Genomic DNA, 19,572 nt, shown 5'->3' on the forward strand with positions numbered 1-19,572 from the left:
CTTTTTTTACAATCTGTTCTCTATCGTGTCTCTTGTACGTAATCTTTTTCTTCCTTGTTTCTTAGAAAGTCTCTTTAACACCATCAAACTTCCAATTTCTAATTTAACCCGTTAGTCTTACCTGCTTCATATAAAATTTGTAAACAATTCCCAACAATTCCACTGCCTATTACACAAAGGATGGAATATACCCCCACCATTAAAAATATATTAATACACCTACCACTCTCTAGTGATACCCGCAGTTTGTGCAGCCCTGCTGCTTTTCCACTTTTGCAAAGAACAAACTGAAACTGAAACTGTAGTAGTTTCATTAAAAAGTAGCAGAAAAAAATCATATGGTTTTGACCTACCTAGAGTCTTTTTTTTTTTTTTTTTTCTGATTTGTTTTAAGGAAAGCAGCAGTGTTGGAAACATCTGCAAATTGAGAAAGATACTAGTTTCTGCACAGAGGACATTTAATACTACTGTTGCAAACTATTTTTCTTTTTTACCAAGGAAAACATAATCTGCAGAAACTGCTTAAAATGACTAGCATTCAGTTCACCGTCACAACAGATCAGTAGGTTTTTGAAATCCTGGATAGTAACATCCACAGTATACTTAAAAAAAAAAAAAAAAAAAAAAGAAAAGAAAAAAGTTCCTCTCTCATCAGCACTGTAATTTTGCATTTCAATAAGGTATTTGGATTTCATTCAAGTATGAGACCTCTTCTTAAAAGAAACAGTGGAAGATCATTTATTGAGATAACTATTATGGAAAAAAATTTGTTAAGATTATGAGAAGTTATAGCCATTTTCATTCTGGCCACTTACTATCTCAGTTAGTTACTTTCATTCTGTAAGAGCTGGAAGTACCTAACATATACACACACACACACACACACACACACACACACACACACACACAGAGAAAAGGCTATGCTGTACTTGAATAATTTACATAACCCATACATGAAGAAGATATAACATGAGCATGGAATTGCTTCTATTTTATTTCTTTTAGTTATAACATAATGAATCCAAGTTTCTTCAGTATTGTCCTCTGTTTTTTATTAAAAAAAAATAAAGCAGAAATACTCCACCTTTTTTAAGGAGATACACACATTTAAGGGAATACAGGTCTGCTGTCTGTTACACTGATATGATATGCTGATGTTTGTCAATGGACAAAGTAAGTACATATATACAGAACAGGAAATACAAGCTAAAATTCCTCTCTCCTAAAAACATTCTCTTCAAGACATCCAAGTAGCTTAGGCAGAGTAGCTCAAACAGCTTTAAATGCTCAACCTCTCTGGTTAACTAAGACACCAGCGTTGCTAGGAAAGAGCAAAAACATAGGTATGTCAGCATGGTAATAAAAATTTAAGGAGCTACAGCTCCTTAACTTTCTTGGGAAGAGTTTTGGACCTTGCACTTTAGACATGAATCTCACACTTCACTGACCATATGCTTATATTATAGTTCATAATCCTGAAGTACTCGAGTATCTTGATTTAAAATGTACAGAAGCTTTATGTTAAATTAATACATGCATAATTGCAGTAAGACACCTGGTTGTTTGTTTCTTGTTTTCATAAACTGTAATCCGCTGCTTCATTATTGAATAATACAGCACAAAATTAATATAATGGCCCAAATATTTAAAATGTTTCCTTTGTTTTATTGAGGAAAAAAAGACAAAAAAAAAAGAAGTTGGAAACATTCATTTTATAAACCAAGCACTTTCTCATGCTACTGCAAAAAAGTTATACATGTTTTTAAGCTTAATTAAGAGGGGTAAAAACAGTATTTACATTAAAGCATTACCTTAATTTGGTTAATATAACAGGAGAAATGGTTAATCCTACATGGGGTTTCAAGCGTTTGCTACAGATACGTTTCATTTATGTTACAGGATGAAAAAGATGAATTATATTTACAAAGTTATGATGTCAAAAAAAATTACGCAAATGCATCATCTTTCATAGGTACCTACATATTACAGCACAACATGACACAGAGATGTAACTTTAAAAGGATAGTGTCCATAAAATGTAAACGTTTTCTACTGCCAAGTATTGATAGGTAAATCAGAAGGAATCATTATTCAGTGCAAAACTGAAAATGCCTGTGCCTCTAACAAATTCAGTAGAAGCCTAATAAGAAAGCCTGCTGTTATCATGAAAGCTCATGTTATCATGAGATTACAACAGACATTGAGTGAGAATACATACAAATCTAATGAAATGTAAAATAAAACACTTCAAATCATAACAAATTTCCGTAGTGTCTTCTATTGTGTCTCATCTCCTGTTAAGGGCTCTTGTCACGTTAGCTGCCATATTAAACTACATGGCAGTGCCGCCAAAACAATATGACACACAGCTAAGATTTTTTTTTATTTTATTTTTTTAACTGCAAGAGAACTTGTTTCTAGTTGATGAAAGTTGAGCGGGGGGGAGGTAGAAGGGCAAGAAAAATAAAAAACAAAAAGAGCAATCCCTCATGCAGAAAATGAACACACGGGGAAATACTGAACACCATTAATAAAGTAAAACATCACAGATGTATAGCTTGCCATATGCATACACGCATATATACACATGCACACACACAAGCAACACACATACACTTTCACTTACCTCGATAGCTCTCTTGATGTATGGTATCTGCGTGCCGCTGTCCAGATCTTCGTTGATGATAAGCCTCCTAGCCCACTGACCTGCTCGCACAACACCGCTGCCATGGATGAGGATCAACAGTTTGTCTGTATTCGTTAACGCATCCTCACTCATAAAGATAAAACTCTTTGGTTCAGTCTCAGTCGCATCTACCTGCAATTGGAACCAGTATACGTTTTTAAGCATCAATAAGCAAGTTAAAAAAAAAATTACAAAAATAAGCACTTGTCATTAAATAGTTCACCATCAGAACTGATACCAGAACTTTCACTGGTTAAAAACTATTTGTACATATATTCTATTTACTAATGCATGACTGGCACTAAATAAAAATAAAATAGAAACAATACCTGCACAGAGTAACTTTGAAACATAAATATATACTGGGTTTTAGAGCAGTTATCCAAGTGAGATTTCTATTTACTATTACTAATGTTCAGCTTTCAGACTTTTTGAAAGCTACCAAGTCTTTTTTTTTTTTTTGAATACAGTCAATGGGACTACGAACAAAAGGAATTGCTAATTGCTCATTTGATCATAGCTGCATTCAGCATCTGCCACAGAACACCTTACTGCTCCAAAGACTTCCCTACTACAAAATGACCCAGCACTCATGCACCTCAACTTTCACTCTATGCCATGCATATTTTTTTTCTTCTCTCACCCTTTGTGAGAAAACAGGAAATCCACGATAAAAGTTCTGCAGACACCAACCACACTGAGGACACAGGCAACTTACGTTGCTGCTTCTGAAGTTGCTATATTGGTATATATAGCTTACAATGGCAGGCATAAAAAGATTGGATATTAAAACACAAGCAGTGCTTAGTGAGATCTAATTTCAGTTTTGCACACAATCTGAACACTTACAGCACTACAATTAAAAAACAAATTAGCTTTTCAGATATACAACGACAGATAATGCAATGTAGAGATATACAAATATACAACGTGGTTGTATTTTTTTACTCTTTTATAAGGTAATTTTTAAAAAATAAATTTTCATACAGGACATGCTAGCACTTAGTAATCATCTGCAGAAGAAGACACATAACTAGTTCACACTTCTGAAAAGATGTTAATTTAAAATGGTTAAAAATATCTATGAAGTTGATAAAAAATAACCCTTCATTCCCTTCTTCAACTTAATTACATTTGGAAACTTTTCTTCAAGCCAATTTATCTTCAAACAGTAGTAATTCATTAAATCAAGCTTTCACTAAAGAATGCACATAAAGGTCACTCTTGTGCACAACCTCACTTTATTGACAAATCAATGTAGAATACCATTTAGTGCGAGACATACTGAGACCACATAAAATAATTTATATTTATTAGCAATTTTCTCTTCTGGATGTACTCATGAACACTTATCTCCGATCCTTTGTTTAAATACAAATTGAATATATTCAGTAAAACACTGAATTTCAATTAGACGCATTTGCAATTTGATTCAACATTGTTATGCACATGAGATAACAGTCTTCCAATAATTTGTAGCAAGGAATGTCAAATCAATCTAAATTCTGTTGATAATTTACTGGAAACACAAAGTTTAATTTTCTTCTTCTCTGGTTTATTTTTCCAATGTACAACTACACTTAAAAAGTTTTACGACTGTCTACAATTATGATCTAGAATTATGATCAACTCTCACATGAGTTACGTACTCAACAGGCATTACGAAATACTTCAGGTTTCCACACAGCAGATTAACTTTTCCTCAAGAGATCCATCTCAGATGTTCATGAGCTGTCACATGACCAGTCTATACCGTATCTAAGCAGCATACTTATGTATATTTTGCATTTTTGATATTATAGAAGGTAGCATCAAAGTATACTTAGAAACCTTGTATTAATCTCATGTTCATGCTGCCATGTGGGCTTTACGATACCCTTTTTGGTTCTTAGCCATTACTAGCCCAAACTGCACAAAATCTCACTGGGTCCTAGCAGGCTTTTATTTTGTACACTGGACAGCACTTAAAGTTCAAGATCGAACTTTAAGCTTTTAAAGGGAAGCTTTAACGAAACTAATGCTTTTCTTATTCTAGATAAGAAACACAATAAAAAACATGGGTCTGGACCCTGCAAACAGGTGAAATAAGTACAGCTCTTGTGAGTGGATGAAAGAGAATTGTAAATATATGGAATACTGGAAAGACTCAAAAAAGATCATAAATGTGAGCAGCTTGTTGAGGGAGGAGTCACTCATTTGATTCTTGAAAAACAGGAAAGTCTTCTGTTACGTGGTTCTATATAAAGCTTGCTAACTCATGTTACAGTCTTAATACTGAATTTCCTAATGTACTTTTTTTAACTCAAAATAATAATAAAAATCATTATTAATCATGATTAGTGCAACAAAAAAGATGATTAGCATTTAGTAATTGCCAAAGTCAACTCAACACACCTGAAACAGGTATTGACTGTATTTAGGTGGCAAAATAGCCAAAAGTGGTAAGTAACAGATATAAGAAATTGTTTTCCTTTAATTAAGTCCTTGGTTTTCTAGTAGAATAAAGTTTCAGCTACAAAAGTGAAAAAGCAAAGCGTTGATAAGTTAGAAGATTCTGCAGCAAAACCTTTTACTGGCATCGTCAATAAATGCTTGTAATTACTTAAACATCCATTTCAGCCCTTCCCAGTATCTGTTAAAGATGTATTTAATTCAGAGGCACCCTTTATTTGTCCTCGACAGCTAAAGAACAGCAAAGATCAATCCCTGATTTTTAAAAATAGAGAAATACAAAGGCCTCATCTAGGTAAAAAGAAATCACATTCTTCCTTGTATTAATAGCATAGCCTTCAGTGGAGCAAAAAATGAGAAATTTAAAAGAAATAATTGAACTGCTTCTCCCTGCAAATTACTCTCTTTACTTAAACTTTCAAGTCCCCAGTAGATGTTGAACACTGAGAAATACAAAACCTTTTGCTAAACACCCAATTGCAACTAAGCCTCCCGGGTAGGAAATACAAAACAAAAAAATAAAAATGGAGATTTATATATTGTCATGGATGCTAATATACTAAAATAATGGGCAAGCTTTCCTGATTTTATAGCGGAAACTTATTGATTTTATATCAGAAATGTACATTTTCTTCATGGCCAAAACTGAAAACTGAGAACTCAAAACAAAGACAGCAGAACCGGATTTTCGCACAGACAAACTGGTGCAAAAAAACAGGTGGCAATTAAAAAAAGAGGAAAAATTCTACAATGCTGTCATAGGATTTTGGTACACTACTTAAAATCATGTTGGGGCAGAGGAGGGAAAAAAAATAGAATCAATAACCTCAAGAACCTCCTCCTTCCTGAGCCAGAATTCATATCCAGGCATGCAGGTACAATAGTTCGAGGGACTTATCCCACTTAAATTTTGTCATATGGGTTTTCTGAATCCATTTGTACCTTTCTTCTTGATAGTATTTCATGGCAATGAGTTGTACAATATAATTGGGTTATATCTGAAAAAACGCACTTCCTCTCTCTCACTAAAGATCTCCTGCCTGATAATTTAAATTTGATGCCCCTTAGCTTCTGTATTATGAAAAAAGCGAATAACCATTCCCTATTCATCTTCTCTGCACCTTTCATGATGGTATAGATTTGTCATATTCCTTCCTCAGTCATCTATTTTCTAAGCTGAACAATCTTTCTGTCTAATCTTTGACTGAAGAGCATTTTGTGCCTGTAATCATTCTTGCAACTCTCCTCTATATTCTTTTTCAAATTCTTCATATCCTTTTTGATACGGTGTCTGGACTCCACTCCGTGTTCAAGATGGGGGCTCACATAACAAGCAGAATGTTTTCCTGTTTTATTTCCTTTATTTTTTGCAGCACTTAAGTCCTAACATCCTATTTGCTTTGAGGTTTTTGACTGTCAAAGAGCACTACATGATGTTCTCTCACAGCTCATCACAATCACTCCAATACCTCTTTCCTGCATAGTAGAAGCTCTTTTAGAGCCCATTACTGTATTAACAGTGAGTTATTTTCCCCATAATTTCACCTTCATCAAATTGAATCTCTTGTCATTTTATCATCCAATCATTCAGCATCATGAAGTAATTCCCAAACTCATCACAATCAGCTTTAGATGATCTAAGTATTCTAAAGCATTTTAGAAGAATCAGCAAACTTTGTTACCTTCTTCTATCGATCCCTTTTTTCCTTTATTAACAAGTATGCCAGTGCCGACCTTAATAACAAGGCATCTGTAACAACAACTTTTAGCTATAAAACAAGAATCCTTTTTTTCCCCTCTCTCTCTTTCTCTCCTCCTTTCAGCCAATTATTAATTCATAAGGGGACTTTTTCCTCTCATCCCATGACAGTTTAATTTTTATGAAATAAATTTAGCAAGCTTGTTGACAGCTTGTTGGAAATCCAGGTAGTCCATTATTGACAAGATTTTTCTTATTCACATGATCTCAACCTCTTTCAATATAGACTTTTTTTTTTTTTTTTTTTAATAAAAGCAGTATTGAATTTTCCTCAGTACATAGTTCTGCCTTTACTAATTCAATATTTTATCATAGTTTTTACTAATCTGCTTGGTACAAAGGTCAGACTTTGTGATAATACAGTTTTGTGAATCCCTCCTGGAGCCCCTCCAAAGTCTACTATTGCATTTAGTCCTTTTGCATTTCTCTTATGTAAAAACGCTGATTTAAGCAGTAAGTTAGGTCGCTGCTGGTTGTTCTGCAGCTTCATATTTGCCTTCTTACAGAACCCTGGGATTAAAAACTATCTAATCCTGGAAACCAAGTATTGCCCGTTACAGCAATTTGTTCCAAGATCCCCTCTACTGATATGTCTATTTGAGATAGTTCCTCAAAATTAAATCCTCTTAAAAAAAGAAATGTAACAAAGAATATTGGAAATAATAATTTCAGTTTGTCTTATTTGACCTTTTCCTTTTTTTGCCTCCCTTTTGCACTTCTATCATCCATCGGTCCCAAACTCTCCGATTCATTATTAGACTTTATAAATGCAACAAGCGGCTCCTCACATTCAATTTTGGGTGATCCTAGTTTATGTCTTGTTCTTTTCACAGACAGCATGTGACATTTCACAGAATAAGCATATTTTTTCCCTTTAAAAATTATCTGTCTGGAACATGGAAGTACTAAAACTCCTTCAAAAGAAACCCTGTCGTGCAGAGATGCTACAGAGACCACATGACATATTGCCTCACGCAGACTGGCATCGCAAACACAAACCTGTTTTCTGTCTGAGGAGAGGAATCTAACCGAGGGAAGGCTTTCCTCACCTGGTGTCCCCTCAGAGTTCAGTTGTGCAGCATCCCTCGTTTAGGGGACTGCAAATATATGTTACAAGTTATGGAAAAAACTATTTGGTAAGTCTGTTTTGAAAAGATTTGGGGTACTTTACTCAGGCTCTATTTTGAGCTTATTCCTCAGCTTGCAAAGACACCTGTCTTCAGTTCTCTAAACCCAGCTGCAAACAACATTCGCAAATAGGTTTTGAAAAGAGGCTTTCTCCAGCAAAAATACAGCGTTTTGATCATGCTGACATCTGGCAAGCTAGGAATGCTAAGGTAGAAATACAACATGCATTAGAAGGCAGGCAAAATTATTTCTGTAGTCACAGGCACACACCACACGTGAAGTCAGTGCCCTGAGACGGAGCTCCCATGGAGCCTGAGCACACCGTGGCTTTCTCCGAAGCCTGGACCACAGTCCCCTCAGGGCAGGGACTGGCAGCTGCACAGAGCCAACAAGAGAATAACAACTATGAAAAGAATTTACACTTACTGGGAGAGTTACTTTTTTCAAGTGGCATTCCTCTTCCAGTAGTCCATAAACATATTTAGTTATGATCTGGAAGAAAAACCAAACAAAAAGAAAAACAAACAGAAATTAGAGCACTTAAACTAATAGCATATCCGGTCAGAAAACTTACAGGCAAGTGGTCAAACCTGTGTATGTTTTGCTGTCGATCTAAATCTTCACTATACAACTAATTAAAGAACCTGTGGCTTCATAGCAAAGGCTCTGCTCTGGCCCTCAGAAGAGGCTGCTTGCCGCTACAAAGAAACAGAATCTCTACCTGGGAATCCATCACCTGCTGCTGTATGAATAATTATGTGCCTCAAAACTAAGGATTATAACCAATTAATATATACTCAGGGGTACAAGAAAGGCTCTTTTTTTTTTTTTTTTCTTTTTGGTAAAGAGATACTTTAAAAGCATTTTTTTTCTCCACAAGCAGGACCGCTGAAACCCTCCTCCCTGCAGGTTCACTTCATGACTTGATGAGCTATGCGGAGAGCAGACCCTCAGCCACCCTAAGCACAGGTTGCCTTGCCATTCCTGCTCCCTGAGCAGGGCAGAGGTGGGTCAAAGGCAGTCGAAATAGAAAAAAAAATCCCTGGCTCATTCTGCACTGTGGGAAAATTTAAATCTCTATGCACAAATTGTAAGACAGAAAAAAAAGAATCATTTCAAAGAGCAATAAAAAAAAAAAAAATCAAGCTAATCACCTAATACAACCAAACAATTGCTGTCTTAAGCGTTACAAAAATTGTTCACAATTCAAAAGCAGGCCCAGCATTCAGGGAATTTTTTTCACCTTTCTATATTCTGAGAAAGCAGAGACGCAAACGGAAGAACTTTCTGACCATTATTAATTTGGGAATTAAGTTGTACAAGAAACTAAAATGCTTTGTTCATATGAGAGTGTAAAAATGGTTGGGAAGCAACTTTCTAGATTTTGCTGGCTTCACTTAAAAAAAAAAGAAAAAGCCAAATTAAAAAGGAAAAAAGTGCTCATTAAGAGTCTCAAACAGTGCTTGCCTTCCCTTTAAAGCTTGGGGAACTATGCTTAAATTCCAGATAGGACAAGATCTAAGTCCTGCAATATTAATGTAAGAATATCTGGGTACAACCCAGCTGGTATTCTTTAGTCCACCCCTCAAGGCCACAGTAACAGCCATCTGAACCCGCAGCCTATTAAGCCACGGCAGCAACGTCGCTGTAACAAAGCTCTCCAGTGATGGCATCTTAACAACACGCTATGAACAGTGCAAGTAGGAGCCAGGGTATCATAAACTTCAATTTTAATTTTCCAAATGCACAATTACCAAATAAAGTTTCAATGAAGTCCAAAAGTTTTCATTATGTACATGTGAGCAAGTGTAATATGCAAGCGTTTGGAACATATCTGAGCAAATTAAAAGTACTGAAAGTAAATTAAAAAAGCCCTCCCACATGCATACATTTCACAAAAGACAAAAAAAACTTTATTAGAAATATGTGATTTTTTATTACTACCTTGCTCAAATACATGTATTGGATAAAATTATGTTAAAAAAAATAGAGTTTAAAAAAAATCAGTCTTACTGAACATTAGTATCTACAGGGAAACTGCATTTGGGGAGGGAATTTAGCTGTAAGCGATGAGTTGATTTAAGACATGTTTATCCCCAAAGCAGTATGTTAGGAACATGCATACAGTGTAATTTTACCTTCAGGGCCAAACTTTTTTATGGTTCACTGAAATCAACTTCAGTATAATGCCAGCAAGTAAAGCAGTTAAGTTCCTGCAGTCTCTGATGTTGATGTTGTGCAGACATTAAAATGAGCATAATGATAATATGGCCTCAGACATGGGGATTTTATTTTTCACTTTTAAAACATGGCATGTACCTACCTCCAAAAATATTAAAGAATACTTGGAAGAGGAAAAAAAATTGCAAAGAAGAAAGTGTACATATCAGTTGCACACCAGCTGCAAAAATTGACCATTTATTCCTCAGCTACACAGTTACATCTATTTAGATTGTGATCTCTTCAAGGCAAAAGTAACCTCTGACTCATTTTTTACAGAGCCTGGCTCAATGGGGCTCTGATTCTAACTAAGCCTTCATGCACTTATGGTGTCAGCCTTAAAAATTGAGATTGTTAAATCACTAGAATGCTCTATAGCATAGAAAAGGCATAGCCTAATGATGCTTTTAATATGAGAACACATGAAGAAAGATAAAATAGGTAAGGATTCTCTAATGCAAAGGGGAAAGGGTCATACTCTGATTCTCAGACAGATCAGCACTAGGACTGAGACCAAGACTGAGACACAATAGAACAAACCCTGCTGTAAACTGCCCCTGTTTGTATAGGACCCCCATTTTTAAGGGGGCTGCAGGGGAAATAGGACATCAAAAAGTTCAGGAATACGCTATACTTCCATATTTGAAAATAACATAATAACAGCCAGGTTTACTGCATTTATCATGTCATGTGTCTGGAAAATCTAGTACAAATCTGTCCTACCAAGGAACATGGCTGCAAGTACTGGACATGTTGCAAATCTAGCATTGCTTCTGGGATCTTCTGCTTTCAATTACTTCTTAGAATTTTGAAAAAAATCTAAATGGAAAAAAATGTAAAACTTGATTTTCTATATGTGTTCAAAAGAACAGAAGAAAATTGTGGTATGTTATTCATAGAGTAATAATTAAACTTTACATCAGAAGCGTATGTTTCAGACATGAGGGATGCAATTTCAATAGCCAAAACCTCTTCAGGTAATATTAGTAGCTTGTGAATTCTGATACTTTAAGACATGAAAATCGTTGCAAGATTTTGAAAAGTATCATGTGACTTCTTAAGTGAGAAAGTGATTAAAGTTACGCCCTATGAACTTTTCTGGACTAAACATCTGTCATGCTGTTGCTTGTGCCTGCACATATCCAACGACGTAGGCTGTTCATTCCAGCCTGATGTTACTAACTCTGGTTCAGGACAGGAACCTAAATTCAGGGTTGTCATTTCCCTTTAGAGGAGCCTAAAAAAGCTAAAACTCCCAACTTAAGGAGAATCAAAGACATGCAAGTACCTTCAGAAGTGCTCTTCCAAAGTACCAGTGGACCCAAAGATATCTTTACAGTTCAAAAAGTCTTACTGGTAATTGAGGGACAGACCCAATGTCATGATCAGCATAATTTAATAGATTTCTAAGACGATTAAACAAAAGATATCAAGGACACTATATTAAAAATGAGCAGTTAGGAAACATCAGAATTAAGGTTATCCAACACAGAGAAATTTAATTCAGCCCCATAATACAAATCCACAATGGACTATTTTTAATTACAGAATAATTAAATGTCATTTACAGTAGAGGATAGAGACAGAAGATGAAAAAAATCTCCAAAACATTATTGTATCTTAGAACAGAGATCTTACCCTTGCAGTAGTAAATATCCTGTGGAATGGTGGACAAGACTACAAGGTTCCACACAATCTATGGGGCAAAACTGAAAACACAGGTCGAAACATGATTCTATCACACATAAATCATTAAAGTTCTCACTTAGTATTATCTGTGCTCTGTTAACATTTCCTTAAGGACTGGTTTCAGTTATTTAAAAATATCAAAAATTTCTATTAGCAGCAGAATTTGTAAAATCTGTGCAATTCAGACTCCTGAAAGCCAAGTGATCAAAAGACTGACAGTGGCACACAATGTGCCAAAACAGAAATTAAAGGCTAAGAGCCACTGAAGACTACTTATACATTTAAAGCTCAAAGACTGTGAAGTACTGAAGTGTAAGCCTGATGATAAATGGAGACAAATACAAGGAGACTCCTCGTTGCAGAGACAGATGCAGTAACTACTAAGGGCAAGGAAAGTCTGGGATAGCGGGGAGGAGAGAGGAGAAACAAAAACAAAACAAAACAAACCCAACCAAAATCATGCCCACAAAGCAAGATGGCCAATAACTCATTCTGAAGTGAGAAAATCTGAATTTTAAGTTTCTAAGAAATAAAATGGTTTAACACACGCCAAAATCTCAGGAGCCTGATTGACGCACAAGGAAAACCACAGCTGTAGCTGACCCACTGCTGAACTTTCCATAATACAGATACCCAGGCATACTGGGTATACTAGATCATAACTAAGTGACTTGTTTCATAGCACCTACATACTAATCCAGGGGAGCTGTTTCAGCATATACCACATCAAAACCCATGCTGAGATGCAATGAAGTGCACTGAGCCTTGCTAGTCAAGCCCCTTCCCTGCTGTGCTTTACAACCCAAGTTCTCTTTTCCCTTGTGAGTATTTCCACTTTCAAAACGAACCACGACTAACTCTGCCCATCACTACACTAAGTGTAAGAATGGGACAGTAAAACCCTTGAAGAGAAGAAAAAAAAAGAAATAAACTACTTTCCAGAGTTGCAAAATGTCTTCCAGGTGAATCCACTGCTAAAAATATTTTTAAGAAAAGGTATGAACCTGTGGAGTTTGGGGCCTTTTCCTTCTAGACCAACACCTATCATCAGCCACCAGAAAACACCACATCTCAGTAACTGTTTGTGGATTCACAGCTGATGTGAGGAACCCCTCAGCAAACCACAAGGACCCTTTGAGGACGATCAAATGCCACATGTCACTCTCCTCCCACACGTACATCCCTCAGGACCAAAATGCCAACAACACTGTCGTATGGCCAGAGCACAATTAACACTCGGTAACAAATGAAGCACACGCAACATGGTAAGGGATAAACCACGAGTGACTATCCGACATCGCATCCAGCCACATGACAGATGACAAGACCATCACAAAAAGCTGTGCACACCACTGCCTGTTTCTACACAACTCCAAAAGAACACAAGAAAACGGAGAGTAAACCAGCAGTTAAATGTGTTCTTCTTGTAGGCCACATCCAGATGGATGGACCTGTGATTTTTCCACACTCAAAGGGGACTCAAAGGCAAACGAATCCATTTTTGCCACATTCCCCATTCATAAATATTGAAATTACTGGCTGAACCCTGTCATCATCGCCACAGTTACCACTCTGGTTCTGCTTTTCACTAATGCAAGGGCTAAATGAGAAAGGAGACTGAACTACCTCTCGAAATGAACCGAGGCTGCGTTACATCACAGATGAGATACACTGGCAAAGCTGCACTTATTCAGGGGATGGGAGGCTTCCACCTCCAAAGATGTCGATCCGTGAAACAACATTCCTTAAATGCCTGATCAAGGCCAAGCATGTTCCTCCTGCAGTTGCCATTCCTCTGTTAGCCTTAAAGCTTAAACATACTTAATCTCCTATACAATCTTAGAGTACAAGCACAAAGCTAGAAAAAGGGAAGTAAAATTCAATCGAAAATACCATTGGCAACGATTTGCTCAAAATACTGAAACCTCACCACACGGTACTACTACTGCAACTCGTTTGGATATGATTTACTATGCTTTGAGGTGGAGAAAAATGCAAGATTTTCTTTTTCTTTAGAGAATACATGGAGGCAATTCAAGCTCTAGGACTAGTCTCTTGTCAAGTTCGGTGAGAGAATTACATTTAAAATGTGTAACTGCTTGACATTACCAGTCTGACTATTCTACTTGCATAACAAAATCAATGTCATTTGCCTGCATGTTCTTCTTCTCTTTCTCCAAAGCAGCACATTCTCCTACCTGACTCTGTGCAGCACAGACAGTCACTGTCAGCTCCCCAGCCCTCGCAAATGTTTCCAGCTATCAATACAGCCCTGTCACAGGAACTTAGTCTTCTAGAATCTAACTTCCTCAAAAAAAAGGATCATTCATGAGTCTAGAAAGCCATTTTCAAATAATTTTAATTGAGCTCAAGACATTAGGCCCCACAGCACTACCAGGACTATTTCAGGGACTTCAGGGCAGCGTACACAGATCAAGTATTTTATCACTAAAACCAAAAAATAAGCAAGTTTTAATCACTACCAACAATACTATCACAAGTTATAGACTTTGTCATTGTTTTACAAGATTTATTCCCTTACTGGTAATAATCACAATAAGGATAAAAAGAGAAAGGGAGCATGAAAAAGCTGCTACCTTTATACCATACCCACAAGCCTTTTTTCCCCCCTCTTTGCAGTGTCAGGGCAATAATGCCTAGTGAAAAAATGCAAAACGAATTCCAACTGGCTGCCCTGCGGCAAAGCTCGAGTGGTGGGACTGACCTGAGGCTTGCTACTGCGGCTGCCACGGCCTTGGCTGAACCAGCTTTATTTTGACCCTCCAGTGACAAACCTGCCAATGAGGAACAACGAGAGATGCAAGGGAACTTTTTGACGTACTGCTCTCGGACACAGACTACCTTAAGAACGGGGACAAGCAAACAAACAAACAAAGAAGCTCCCATCACCACACCAGAGCAAAGAGAAAAATCCTAAAAGCTGAATGGACTTTCTAAAGGCTCTGTTCACTGGAAAAAAAAAATCAATGGCATTTTAAAAATCCACAAAAGACCTCACTTGGATTATAGTGTGGGAGAACAATTCATTAAGATGGAATTGACATTACCTCTAAGGGATTTCTTGCTTTCTCTACTGAAAGCAATTCAATTCAGTCCTAACACATTGGTGTGATATTCTGGATTTTGAGTTGACTGATCACAAATAGGATCTCAAGATCTTTTGAGGGAATTAAATGAAAAACAACATGGACTTGTCATGAATGCAGCATTATTGTTGATGTGATTTGACCCAATGTTTTGTTACATGGTCTTTGCTGACACCTGTTGGTTTATTTTTTGATTTATTTTTTGTTTATTTGCTTTTTTTTTGTTTTGTTTTTCTTTTCAGAAAAAAAGTACGTCTTATTTTATATAAGCAGCTTGATAACTATGTGGCTTCAGAAACTACTTAATTATGTAGCAAATCTTACAGAATTTCTCAATTCTTATTTAAATATATACAAGTATATGTATCAGTACTAAACAGAGGCTTCAGCCAGGCACCCAGTGCTAGAAGCAATCCAACATCAGTAGAAAACATGACCTCTATCCCCAAGCTAAGCTAAGAAACAAATGGATGAAAAACAAACGCAACCAAAACTTCCCAAAAGCTTAATAGGGAAACAAATATATGCGCGCGTGTGTGTGTGTATGTGCGCGTGTGTCTGTATATATACATATAAATACAAACCATGGCTCATGAGCACATTTTAAAATTCCAGTTCAAGAACTAAAACTTTAGATTATTATCTTAAATTTCATATTAGAGATGACTTATGAAAAGGCATGTTGAACACAAGACAATAGGAGGTTTGATTTCAACTGCTAATGTTTAGGGGGAGAGGTGGTACTATGTGGTTTTTGAAAGGTTAAAAATCCATCCCAAATCCAAATGACATACCAGATTAACATAGCTAAAGCCTACCAGCTTTTGTAGTCACACACAAAAAGGCAGCGATGTGTCAAGCATCTCATTTTACCACCTTTGATTCCTCAGCAGAAATGACCAGATAAATATTCACAGATGGACTGAAGGTTTAATTTTATGTAAATCCAGAGCAGAACTCAAATTAACACCTTCTTTCCATACTAAGATGTCTTAACCATTCTGCCATCATACTCCAGAACAGCTGTGGGTCAAGACAAATTGGATTTACATAATTTTAGTGAAAAAGGACATGGCACTGGCCATAAGCATTTTTTTCCCTTTCTTGCTTTCTCTCTTTCTTTCTCTCTTTTCATGGCACAAATAAGAGTCGCTGCCCTCAAAAACACAAACAGCAAATACTTATATGTTTCCTGTTAAACTATACTTACTCCTCTTTTCATTCAGCAGAGTAATTACCAACCAGAGTGCAAAGGGGTCATTAACTCATCCCATAGTAAAGGAGGATACCTGGCACTCTCCCTGGCTTTGAGTAACTGACAAAAGCCAGCAGTTAACTTCTAATAAAGTGAGCTGGCTTTCTTTCTGCTTTCTAGTCTACGGTTATGATATCTGGCACTCTGAACAAAACTTTCCCTTAAGAAAAGAAAAACTTGCCCTGAGGGCACTGTCTCTTCTGGGGATATCAGGCTGAAGGTTGAGAAAACACCTTGGACATTGATGAACCTTTTTCTACGCTTTTTTCTTCCTCATTATTTCTCAAGAAAAGGTTTCATTTTTCTATACCACATGACTGAGCCTGTCTAAACATATCCTTCGGTTCTGCTGGCAGGCAAACTCAAAGGGAGAGCAAACTACAAAAACTCCAGGTACTGCAAAAAACAGCAGAACTTTCAACCACGAGGTAAGGAAGAGTGCTTCAAACTCCTTTCATTTAACTCTCCTATAAAATACCTGAAACCAGTTAACATTCAAAACATTTTCATTAAATCACACTTGGAAATGTTCTTTCAAGTGCTTTTTCTGCTTTGTTTTTAAACAATGCTACAAGGAAAAAACATCATTGAGAACAAAGGTTTATAAAACAAACTTAATAGCTCCAGAATGCATTTAATATTATTATTAGTTCATCACAAATATTTATATTTAGTGTCCAAAAAGCAGGTGACATCCTTTCTTCCTAAGGAATCATGACCAAGGAACTAGCATAGTCAAATCACACTGCCTGCACGCCTACTAACTTTTGCTATAATAATTATCAAGACTTCGAAAGACAACCCATTAGTAGAGCACTTCACATTAAGCTATCTGAGAAAAAGTATCAGGACTGGAGGAAAAAATTGAGTTAATAATGAAGTTCTGTACACAATAAACAATATACTGTTTTTTAATTAAATTTACTTATATACTGTGCTTGGGCAAGAAATACATGTTTCTGAGTACTACCAGCAAGAGAAAACCCAATTACACAAGACTGCATCATGTGCTTTTAATATAACATGACACCAATTAAGAAGAATTGTGACAATTTATGATTTTATACAAACGTCAAATACTGTTTGACCTTCTACTGAATAGAAATATTGTCAGAAAAAAAGAGAAGTTCTTGTGAAATGGGGTGTTCAGCATGCTCTTATGCCATTTTTCCATTACAACAATACAACACTGCGCATGTCCAGCTAATTAAGTCATTACTTCTAAAAACTGTGTGAAGTTATGGAATACTCTCAGTCAGAACATCCTCTGTATAAGCCTGTTTTGATGCCCATTTTCAAGTAATGCGACCAGGATCTGGTCCTCGGTTGTTTTCCAGTTTCCCAGGACAATTTTGCCAGACAAGATCCTTTGCACTTTTGTCCAACAGCGACCACAGGATTATGTCTGACTACACTAGTGGTTGATATCCTCTAACATTCCAGGCAATAAACAGTTATCAGTGACAAGGACAAAGTAGTAATGATAATTCCTTCTCAACAAAGACGGAATAATCTTGTCTGATCAGGAACTTCTTCCTAGCCTCTGTTCTTCAAATTTTTAATAATATTTCATAAAAGCATTGAGTAGACAATTTTATGTATATAGATAAAAATAGTGGATACCAGACACAGCAAGAAGTATATTTGTAATTTATTATAATTTATCACAGTTGCTTGCTCAAAAAGTTCTGTTCAATCTTACTTGTGTTTGGTAAAGAGACAAATGAAAACTATCTTGAGTTTTAACAAATGTCATCTAAAATAGCGACGACAAAGAGAGGATGAAATGAAAAGGTGAGAGGGAGGGAAGCTTAAGGAACAGAAAGACTCTTTGCCTCAAAACAAATTTGTTTTAGGACCACAGGATTTGATATGACATCTCCATGCTGTGTGTACTGAGCAGAGAACTTGCACACAGACAAACTGCCCTACATGTATGAAATTCAAAACCCTTTTCATTACTCGCTATGATGGATGGTCCCGTGACCACATTCTGACTGTGGGCATCGTCAGTCAACACAAGGCGCAGCCACCGTCCCATCAGTTTCCAAACCAAACAGGGCAGAGGGGCAGCAGCTGAGGGGCAGCTCCGCTTGGGACGCGGCTCTCAGGGCGCACGAGCTGCTGGCAGAACCGGCAGCGCTTCAGGAGCGCCGGCGGGCAGCGGCACACAACAGCTCCCTGGGTGAAATGAGATCCTCACTTTTGTGCCCTCAGTGACAGCACAGGCCGAGCTTTTTCTTGGGCTAAGGAAATGGAAGCTTCGTTTTTTCAACAGCAAAATGCCTCCGCTGATGCTGGAAAAAATTACTGCTGCTTCTTCTGACAGTCAGCCAAATACTCTGGTTTTGGCTGCATGGAGGGGAAACAAACACACAGTGGCTTGTCCGGCTCGTCTTGGTGTTTTCCCAATGCATTCTAATTCTTAGAATTATGAATTAAGTATTCCTAGAATTATGTACTGCAGTGAAGAATGAAGGATACTTTCATTCCTGAATGTGGGACATCAGCTCAAAATTACATTATCACGGCATGGGTTAGGACTGATTTGGTTATTGCATACAATATATCAAAAAAAGTACTGAAAACGTGCGTCAACCTTCAACTTCCCACTCGCACTCACCTTATAATTTCTTTCTTTTCTGTTCACATTACCCATATTATCTCTGGGGTTATGGGCTATTTTTATGTCAAAAATTAATAGTAGGTTCTTTAATACTGCAACCAAGTGAATTCTGCTTTCTAATGTATCTAACAATATCCTCAATTGGTTTCCTGTGGAGGTGGAAAGCTAAGCCTAAAAGAAACTTATAAACAGAAGAAGATTATAGTGAACTCACACAGAAATCTGTTTGGAAAAGACAGTGGAAGAAGAGATATTTTTAAGTTCTTGGATAGACTTGGAAATGAAAACAATTTTTTTGTAGATAAAGACCAACAAACATCATCTTACAGATTTTCTGTGGAATTCTTCTGAATATAGTGTATTTGTATAAAGAAAAAAAATGTTGCACAGAAATATTAATGACATATTTTATGAGTTTGGAATTTTAGCTTATTGATGTAGAACTGATCAAATTTGTGCAGCCACATACTTGGAACTCACGTTGATCATTTCCACAAGTTGATTTCAATGCATCTGTTCTCCAAATTATTTGAATTCTATCAACTTAGAACTACATATACTTGGAAATACTTTTGTTTATAAGACATCACTGTAACTGACAGCACTGAATAATGCTGATATCAGAAGCAGTGACTAGAGCTCTCACACCAT

General features: G+C 36.6%; 1 protein-coding gene across 1 annotated transcript in view; it reads right to left on the minus strand.

Annotated features, from left to right (window-relative positions):
* Positions 1-1,300: 1,300 nt before the first annotated feature.
* LOC112951397 (protein FAM172A-like) overlaps positions 1,301-19,572 on the minus strand; it is a 38,867-nt gene continuing 20,595 nt past the window's right edge. The window contains exons 5-7 of the mRNA XM_026044094.1: positions 8,451-8,516; positions 2,627-2,818; positions 1,301-1,321 (exon numbers count right to left, since the gene is read on the minus strand). Of these exons, the coding sequence (XP_025899879.1) occupies positions 1,301-1,321; positions 2,627-2,818; positions 8,451-8,516 (279 nt within the window). The remainder of the gene's footprint in view (positions 1,322-2,626; positions 2,819-8,450; positions 8,517-19,572) is intronic.

Source organism: Nothoprocta perdicaria, unplaced genomic scaffold (genome assembly GCF_003342845.1).
Source record: "Nothoprocta perdicaria isolate Ctin4 unplaced genomic scaffold, notPer1 scaffold_35, whole genome shotgun sequence".
In the NCBI taxonomy this organism is placed as follows: domain Eukaryota; kingdom Metazoa; phylum Chordata; class Aves; order Tinamiformes; family Tinamidae; genus Nothoprocta; species Nothoprocta perdicaria.